Source organism: Giraffa tippelskirchi, chromosome 12, assembly GCF_054371585.1.
Source record: "Giraffa tippelskirchi isolate mGirTip1 chromosome 12, T2T-mGirTip1v1.2.pri, whole genome shotgun sequence".
Lineage (NCBI taxonomy): Eukaryota > Metazoa > Chordata > Mammalia > Artiodactyla > Giraffidae > Giraffa > Giraffa tippelskirchi.
In genome coordinates this window covers 67187797-67197500 of record NC_137286.1, presented here as the reverse complement: position 1 = coordinate 67197500, position 9704 = coordinate 67187797, and the positions used below count along the sequence as shown (strand labels likewise).

The window sequence follows — 9704 nt, the reverse complement described above, 5'->3', positions numbered from 1 at the left end:
GAGAGGAGCCCCCAGCCAGATCACTTGCTGCCAGGATGTTCTGTTGTTTGCCCCTGCCCAGAGGCCGGGGCCTCAGGAGAGCTCACAGGCAGTGTGCGTGGGCACCCTGTCAACGTTGGCTCAGGTTACCCCCGAGAGGCCTCTGGCCCTTTGCCCGTAGAAACAGAAAGGTAACACGGGGAGCCCCAGGCCGGGCCAGGCCACCTCTCCCATGCCACCGGGAAACACCGGGTCCTTTGCCTGTGTGTGTGGATGCGGGTTTCTCGGGGTGTGTCTCCCTCAAGGAAGCCCAGGCGGATGTGGGGTCAGAAGCCTGCGGGCAAGTTGTGTCCACACCCCAGGGGAGAGCAGGCTGGGTGGGATGGGGAGAGTGCGGCCAGCGCCGGCCGCCCAGGCTGGCCTCACACCCTCAGGTGGGTCTCTTTCCTCCCGGGTGGGGATCTGAGCAGACACACGTCTCTGACCCTTCTGGAAGAGAAGTTCGAGCAGGCAGAAGCAGCGGCTCCACTGGCCAGGGCCAGCTCGGAAAACTCCCAGCATGGCTGGCTGACGGTCACTGTCGTTGCAGAGCTTCCAACGTGATGAGGCCGAGGACGGGGACACCCCGTCCACCTCCCGGAGGGAGGGGTCGGAGCACCACCCCCCCGCCCCTGAGGCCCAGTGCAGGCTCCAGATGAGCGTGCCCACGGAGGCATCAGCCCCACCGGGGGCGAAGCGGAGGCGGGGAAGGCCTGCTGCCGAGACACCACACAGGATACACCCGGCGGCCCAGTCTGAGGCTGCCACGGAGCTCAGCACACCCGGCTCCGACCCAGAGTCCCGAGAACCCCAGCCTCTGAGGCAGCAGGAGGACCTGGAGCCCAGCACGCCAGAGCACAGAGGTGAGGACGCTGGGGCTGGTGCACGGGAGTGTGTGGGGAGGGGGTGCTGAGCTACACAGGGACGAGTCCCCGAAAGATGCTGCTGGGCCTGCAGCAAGCGCTGGCCTCACACCCCCACCCCCATCTTGCACACTTCAGTCCCAAAAGACATCCGACCCTGGGTATTCTTTGGGAATCTCTTGGAAGCTTTCTGTCCCGGGATACGCACATGCCAAGGCTGGCCTGTGGGCAAACTTTGCTTCTCCCCCAGCTCTAGCACTGGCCTCCAACTGGAACCAGGCTCCACTTCCCAGACCTGTCCCTACAGAGGTGGTGGCTCCAGGTGCAGGACCCAGGGATCCACCGAGGGCAGATGGAGAACCGAGACTTGCCCTCGCAGAGACACCAGGCCAGCTGGGTTCTGGCCAGCACACCGGGCAGATCGGATCTCCGTGCCTGCAGGACCCCCAGCCCCAGGCACTGATGTCCCACCCCCTCAGCCAGAACCTCCACCTCCACGTGCACCTGTACCTGCTCGGGCTTTGGCAGGAGAACCCGAGGCAGAGGAGGAGTCACCGCCTCGGCAGGGAGAGCCTGCCCTGGCTCCCGCGCAACACCCAGACGCCGACGATGACTCACCCACCCCTGCAGGAAGAACGAGCCCCCGCTCTGGACAGAGACCCAGAGCCCTTGCCGGAAACACCACGTCCAGGGGAGCGGTCGGCTCTGCCGCCTCCATCCCTGTCGGCTCACCGTGGACGCTGTCAACTCGGTCTGCCCCCAGGGGACATGGAGTTCCTTTCCCCTGAACTGCTTTGCATTTGGTTTGTTTCCACCTTTCTGGTGATGTTTTATTTTTTGTATGGTTTCCTGTATTTTTGTTGGTTAAGTTGGGATTAGTAAACTTTTTCATCATTGTTGCAATTTGGGAACACTGTTGTGTAACTGGTGATACTGTGTTACCATCACCACTTTGTGGTTTCAGACCCGTTTGATCTTTATGCCCCATCCCCCAACAAAGCCTGGATTCAAGGCAAGCACGCCCTGTTCATCCCTCCCCCCGATCCTGAACACAATTTCATCTTTTCTTTCTGCATTCCTTCCTATATTCTTGGTGTCCCCAATCAATGACTCTCAGTGAAATGACTGAAGGAGTTTCTTTCGGACTCTCCACCTACTGTAAGACTCCATTGGAGAGTTCTCATTTTTATGTCATTTGAACTAGCCTTTGATAGCTGACAGGACGGTGTACGTCCTTTCAAGATATCATGTGCCAAACGAAGCCCTTTTGGCAAATGCCATCATTATCTCCAGGCAGGCATTGCTGTTTGAAGGGTGACATCTCAGCCAGAAGGCAGAGGCTGAGCTCCTCTTGTTGCACCAGCTCCCAAAAGAAGCCAAGAAAGGGAGCTGGAACAACAAACCACCCCAACGCCCAGGAAAGCGTTCTTCACGACAGAAGGCTAGAAAATGACCCAACAACCTTGTGGCCCAGAACCCCTCTAGAAAAATCACTGTTCCATAAAAAAGAGAAACACGTGGGAAGTTCCAAGGAGAGGCAATGCCCATGGCCAGTGTACTTTAGAGACGGCCTGACCGCTCCGGGGAAGACACGCACCGACGGAACCCCTTGGGAAACAGCAGTGAGAGTCCTCACCGTCGTAAGGGTTTCCTCTGGGGACAACCTGCCCTGGGCACCACATGAGGGAGCAGACCGGCTTCTCTTCCTCTGCCCCCACAGCATTCACTCATGAAGGCAGCTCAGGTGTTCTCATGCCCTGCCTGCCTGCCTGCCTGCCTGGCTCATCCGTGAGCTGTGACCACCTCCAGGGCAGGACTCCACCTTCTCCTCTCTGTGTACCGTGAATCTGCACACAGTGGGCTTTCAGAACCTTAGGAGACTTGAGCCATTCCCACTCGAGCCAGAACCCTCCCCAGGAAGGAAAACGGCTGTGGAGTCATTTTGGCCCCAGCACTGGTTCCGAAAGCCTGGCGGCTCCTACAGCCTCTACGGTGTGAAGAGGGAGGTCCCTTTTGACAGAGCTTTCCGGCTGTCAGATCTAAGCTGTTGTTTCACTGTCAGCTGTGTCTCTTCCGTTGCAGCCAGGTGGGCCACGCTGCTCCAAAGGGGCTCACAAGCTGAGTGGCAAGGGAGGTATTGAGAGGACAGGGATGGCTACAACGTGCTGCAAACTGAGTGAGGGTCCCCACAATCCTCAGCAAAGGTCTGTGGTGTGCAAGTGGGGAGTAGAGGGCCCCCAAGTTCCAAAGGAAGGGAGGTACTCGGGAGCTAAAGCCCTTGGCTGCTGTGGTAGCAGCTGCAGATGGCAGCTCGTCCACAGTGCACTTCGAATGAGGTCATATGAGCGGGACTCTGGAAATGGCTCCGAAATCAAGAGAAAGGGGTCAGGGTATGTGGGAATCCGGCGGGGGTGGGGGGTGGATGAAGGAAGGTGTCCTTCCTCTCTCCAGTCTCCAGTGCAATTTGGTTTGGTGAGTCTCAAAGCTACCAGATGGCACTTCCCAAGTCAGGCCCCCGCAGGAATCAGGGTGGGCTGCGTGCCTCGGCCCCTGCCACAGGGACAAGCCACACCAGTGGCCTCCCTGAGCTCCAATGGCCGGATCTGGGGGTTCTGTCTGGGTGCACACCTCCTTGCTCTGGCCAAGTTCCCCCCTTCTCTGAGCACCAGCTTCATCCTCTCGAATGAGGACATCGATTGCTACCTTGGCACGTTACTCTCTTCATCCTGTGAAGACTCATTAGGCTTATCCTACAATTACTAGCTGGCCCGAAGAGATATCTCCTGAATCCAGATTAAGCTGGAGACTCCCAGGCTCATCTGGCATGTCTTCCCTGAAGTCTGCCAAAACCCACACCCTTGCATTTCCAGGGACTCCCCTTAGCCAGCTGGGCAGAAAACCCAGCATGGTTCAAACAAGCTGACAGACAAGCGGGAGAGGACTCACGGGCAGACGGCCTCCCTCAGGTCTCGGGTGGAGCTCTGGGACCACAGCAGCAGCGGGCCATCTCAGCCCCTGGGCTCAGCAGCGCCCTCATTCTCAGGCCGGCGGCTCTGCCCTGAGGGGAGCAGGAAGGTCACCAACTGCCGCAGGCGGACCTCAAGCCCCTCCCACTGCTGGAGCCTGACCTCCCCCGGCCCCACCCCTTCCCCTACCCCAGCAGGACGAGAGCTCGTCTTCCCCTGGCTTCCAACGTGAGGCCCGGCCCTGGGCCCCGATTGGGCACTGCCCCAGTCCGGAGCCAATCACAGTGGCCAGGGAGGTGGAACGCACCGATTGGCCAGGGCCAGGTCATGTGACCATACTCCCCAGGAAACTCAAATATTACCAAGATTCCCTAACAAACCAATGAACAAAATTATCCAGTAAAGGCAAACCGTACTTTTTAATGAGGCCAATGTCACAGAAAAAAAAAAAAAATCCTTCACAATGAACTGCTCAAGGAAGCTACTAAATAAGCTTTCAGAAAAGTTAAGACGTTTTTTTTTTTTTTTTAATAGGGTTACGGAGAGCTATACCTTTCCCATCTATGTGAATTTAGGTTTAAACTAGATTTCCCTCGGCTATTATATAAGACAAAAAACCCCACATCACTCCCTTTCACTCCACCCACCCCCAAAAAGTGTTTTAGTCTATTGAATTTTTGTGTCCTCAGTTGTGTCTGATTCACGGCAACTCACGAAATCTACACAGCCAGGCTCTTCCGTCCATGGAATTCAGGGCAATTTTTTCTGTCACAGCAAATGCCCACCCTGGGTGATCCAAAGGCAAGGGCTCAGAGGCTCCTGAGAGACTAACTCCTTTCAGCTGAGCACAGAGCTGGCTCCTCACTGGGATGCCTGTGGCCTGGGGCTCCCAGAGGGGAGAGCAGCACTCGCCCCACCGTGTGGTCACTGCTGGAAGTGCAGGCTGCTCCTCACTCCCCCTTGACAGTGTCCCTGAGGGCAGAACAGTGGGAATCTACTCAAGGTGGAAACGCAAACTCCGATGCAACCAAACTTCCCACAAGGTCTCCAAAACCACTCAGGAACAGGGAATTGGAAACTGCAGGGCATGACATGAATGGAGATGGAGACTTGACACCTTACACCGAGTTCACTTCCAGTTATCCCTAGACAAAGTTTCCATGAAAACTTGTCACAAATCTAGAAGAACAATGAGCAGAAACCGGACACGTGCTTTGAGTCTTCACACACAAAACAAAAAGGCAGCCCACAAAACAACCCAGAGAATACAGTGGACTTTGCAAAATCAAAGATATCTACTGTGGGAAAGACCTCATTACAAAAGCAAAAGACAGGTCATACATCGCGAGACGAATGAGTGGAAACACAAAGCTTCTCAAGGATGTGTCTCCAAACAGACAAAGAACACCAACACGACAAGCCTGTGAAAACTAGGGAAAGGTCTGAAGGGACAGCAGACAGAGGAAGACACACACAGAGTATCCCGGATGATGTCCAGCACTGAGGGCCTGAAGAAACAACAGTCTAGTTGCACTCCCTCAGGCCTGTGTGACCCTGGATGAGGCCTCTGTTTCCCGGTGGCTCTGAGAGATGGACAGGGAGGAAGGGGAAGAGAAATCACTTGCATTTCTAATACTCACAGCAAAGTCTTCCAATGAGAAGGGAATTATCACCCCCACTGACAATGCCATTCACTGAAGTGATACCCACGAGTCCATCTAACCCAGAAGGGAAGGAAGGACCTGTTCTCACAAAACGGCGAGAGATGGAAGAAGGAAGATCAAGCCCACACCAACCACTGGAAAGAGAAGCTGTGCTCAGGGCTTGAAAGAATTCCTATTGGGAAAATGATGTCACAGCCCCACAAGGCAATCCACAGCTTCGATGCTATTCCTCCCAAAATGCCAATGCATTTTCGCACCGAACAAAGAATTGCAAAAGGGGTACGGAAACAGAAAAGAGCCTAAATTGTCAATACAATCCGACAAATTGTCAATACAAGCCCCGATACGGACATCCAAGGTTGTGTGAAAGGAAATTAGACGACCAAACTAGGATCCTCAGGAGAGTATCGGAGAAGGCGATGGCGACCCACTCCAGTACTCTTGCCTGGAAAACGCCCTGGACGGAGGAGCCTGGTAGGCTGCAGGCCATGGGGTCGCGCAGAGTCAGACACGACTGAAATGACTTAGGCGCAGCGGCAGCAGCAGGACAGTATGCTATTGGGAATACAACAACACACACAGATCCAGATCGATGGAATAAAGTTGAGGGTCCAGAAACAAACCCCGGCATCCATGGTCAACTCATCTCTGACACAAAAGGGGAGAATATCCAAATGGGAACAAGAAAGCCTCTTCAATAAATGTCCATGGGAAAACCAGACAGCTACATCTGAAGAACGCTATTGGTTTTGATCTCACACCACCTCAATATCGGGGAAAAACCTCACCCTAAAGACTGATGTCATGAGACAGCTAGAAAGAAGCGTAGGTCAAAGGCTCCTTAACATCAGAGTCTCCTTGCCATTTGCTGGGCGGAGGTAGAAATGGGTCTCTTCAAGTAAGGGAAAGAGGAAAACGAAGTACGCCAATGGGTTTCCATCCAATGGAACCTCTTCACAACAGAGAAGCTAAGCATTCAGAAATGCAAAAGATGGGAAACGGAACATGAGAGACTCCTTGCAAGTGGTGTATCTGAGAAGGGGTTCATATGGAAAGAGACGAAGAATGCACAGCACTCAGATTCCAAGAAACACCACCACCACCCTTGACCCTTCCCCCATGACCAACTCCGACCTAAAGCCTTTCTCTCCCTCTAACCTATCCCTAAAACATAACCCTCATCTAATCATATACATGTGCATTCCTAGCATCCATCCATCCACACACGAGAGAGAAAGAGGAAGACACAGACTGAATCGAGAAGGGAAAAGAGAGGGACACAGACAGAGAGAGACACGGAACCAAAGAGAGGAAAGGAGTCGACGGTCCAGACTTTTCATCAATCTGTCTCGAAGGTAGAAGCAATGACAGCGCCCATCCACCCCAGAAGGGGGAAAAGGACGGAAGGTTTGGAGAGGAAAAGACAAGAACGCAGGGAGCCATTAGAAGCTCAGCCACCCGCAGAAGCCGAGCTGGGACACTTGAACAGAATCTCAATGGAAACAGAGGACCAGAAAGTTGGCTACTCTTTTCTATAAGAGAGGGAGACCTTCGAGTCTTCCTTTCGGTCCTCCAACTTGGATGCGGGGTCTCAAAACACTCAGGAGGGGGAGTGCCTTTTCCTGGATACCACGGCGCATCCAGGCCTCGTTCTGCCCCATTCTGTGCTGTGTCAGCCCTGGATGGAGTCTTTCTTTCTGAAGTCTCAGCGCACAAGCTCCACGTGATATCGGCCCCAGGTGGAAAGGCATGGAGCTGCTCGTAGGCCGACAGACCTAGGAAGCAGATGGGAGAATGACCCCCACTCTGCAGATGGAGAGACTGGGGAAACCCTGAGGGGCATACGCTTGTCTAGGGCCACACCACTTATGAGAAGAAGGAGCCTGGTCTGAGAGCAGCGGGGTCCTTGGAGCGCAGGCCCTGGCTGCACCCAGGCCTCCCCAGGGCTGTGGGCTGGGCTGTGTGGCTGTCACTGTGCCTGCACATGGCCTAAGGGGGGTGGTCGAGCAGTCAGAAACCCAGAGATTCCCTTGGGAAGTTTTGGGGAAGGGACCTCAGCACGAACCCCAGGAAATGATGTCACCTGCCGGCAACAGAACCCAACAGAACCCGCAACCCGGGTATCCAGGCCTCCAGAGCGGAGAGGAGCCCCCAGCCAGATCACTTGCTGCCAGGATGTTCTGTTGTTTGCCCCTGCCCAGAGGCCGGGGCCTCAGGAGAGCTCACAGGCAGTGTGCGTGGGCACCCTGTCAACGTTGGCTCAGGTTACCCCCGAGAGGCCTCTGGCCCTTTGCCCGTAGAAACAGAAAGGTAACACGGGGAGCCCCAGGCCGGGCCAGGCCACCTCTCCCATGCCACCGGGAAACACCGGGTCCTTTGCCTGTGTGTGTGGATGCGGGTTTCTCGGGGTGTGTCTCCCTCAAGGAAGCCCAGGCGGATGTGGGGTCAGAAGCCTGCGGGCAAGTTGTGTCCACACCCCAGGGGAGAGCAGGCTGGGTGGGATGGGGAGAGTGCGGCCAGCGCCGGCCGCCCAGGCTGGCCTCACACCCTCAGGTGGGTCTCTTTCCTCCCGGGTGGGGATCTGAGCAGACACACGTCTCTGACCCTTCTGGAAGAGAAGTTCGAGCAGGCAGAAGCAGCGGCTCCACTGGCCAGGGCCAGCTCGGAAAACTCCCAGCATGGCTGGCTGACGGTCACTGTCGTTGCAGAGCTTCCAACGTGATGAGGCCGAGGACGGGGACACCCCGTCCACCTCCCGGAGGGAGGGGTCGGAGCACCACCCCCCCGCCCCTGAGGCCCAGTGCAGGCTCCAGATGAGCGTGCCCACGGAGGCATCAGCCCCACCGGGGGCGAAGCGGAGGCGGGGAAGGCCTGCTGCCGAGACACCACACAGGATACACCCGGCGGCCCAGTCTGAGGCTGCCACGGAGCTCAGCACACCCGGCTCCGACCCAGAGTCCCGAGAACCCCAGCCTCTGAGGCAGCAGGAGGACCTGGAGCCCAGCACGCCAGAGCACAGAGGTGAGGACGCTGGGGCTGGTGCACGGGAGTGTGTGGGGAGGGGGTGCTGAGCTACACAGGGACGAGTCCCCGAAAGATGCTGCTGGGCCTGCAGCAAGCGCTGGCCTCACACCCCCACCCCCATCTTGCACACTTCAGTCCCAAAAGACATCCGACCCTGGGTATTCTTTGGGAATCTCTTGGAAGCTTTCTGTCCCGGGATACGCACATGCCAAGGCTGGCCTGTGGGCAAACTTTGCTTCTCCCCCAGCTCTAGCACTGGCCTCCAACTGGAACCAGGCTCCACTTCCCAGACCTGTCCCTACAGAGGTGGTGGCTCCAGGTGCAGGACCCAGGGATCCACCGAGGGCAGATGGAGAACCGAGACTTGCCCTCGCAGAGACACCAGGCCAGCTGGGTTCTGGCCAGCACACCGGGCAGATCGGATCTCCGTGCCTGCAGGACCCCCAGCCCCAGGCACTGATGTCCCACCCCCTCAGCCAGAACCTCCACCTCCACGTGCACCTGTACCTGCTCGGGCTTTGGCAGGAGAACCCGAGGCAGAGGAGGAGTCACCGCCTCGGCAGGGAGAGCCTGCCCTGGCTCCCGCGCAACACCCAGACGCCGACGATGACTCACCCACCCCTGCAGGAAGAACGAGCCCCCGCTCTGGACAGAGACCCAGAGCCCTTGCCGGAAACACCACGTCCAGGGGAGCGGTCGGCTCTGCCGCCTCCATCCCTGTCGGCTCACCGTGGACGCTGTCAACTCGGTCTGCCCCCAGGGGACATGGAGTTCCTTTCCCCTGAACTGCTTTGCATTTGGTTTGTTTCCACCTTTCTGGTGATGTTTTATTTTTTGTATGGTTTCCTGTATTTTTGTTGGTTAAGTTGGGATTAGTAAACTTTTTCATCATTGTTGCAATTTGGGAACACTGTTGTGTAACTGGTGATACTGTGTTACCATCACCACTTTGTGGTTTCAGACCCGTTTGATCTTTATGCCCCATCCCCCAACAAAGCCTGGATTCAAGGCAAGCACGCCCTGTTCATCCCTCCCCCCGATCCTGAACACAATTTCATCTTTTCTTTCTGCATTCCTTCCTATATTCTTGGTGTCCCCAATCAATGACTCTCAGTGAAATGACTGAAGGAGTTTCTTTCGGACTCTCCACCTACTGTAAGACTCCATTG

General features: G+C 56.2%; 2 protein-coding genes across 2 annotated transcripts; both read left to right on the top strand.

Annotated features, from left to right (window-relative positions):
* On the top strand, positions 1 to 3159 carry LOC145529987 (uncharacterized). Its single transcript, XM_081550765.1, has 3 exons — positions 1 to 170; positions 569 to 881; positions 1132 to 3159. The coding sequence occupies exons 1-3, from the start codon at positions 36 to 38 to the stop codon at positions 1758 to 1760; spliced, it is 1077 nt and encodes a 358-aa protein (XP_081406891.1). The 5' UTR covers positions 1 to 35; the 3' UTR covers positions 1761 to 3159.
* Positions 3160 to 4366: 1207 nt separating this feature from the next.
* Positions 4367 to 9445, top strand: LOC145529911 (uncharacterized). The gene is made up of 3 exons (XM_081550677.1): positions 4367 to 7821; positions 8220 to 8532; positions 8783 to 9445. The coding sequence occupies exons 1-3, from the start codon at positions 7585 to 7587 to the stop codon at positions 9409 to 9411; spliced, it is 1179 nt and encodes a 392-aa protein (XP_081406803.1). The 5' UTR covers positions 4367 to 7584; the 3' UTR covers positions 9412 to 9445.
* Positions 9446 to 9704: the final 259 nt, after the last annotated feature.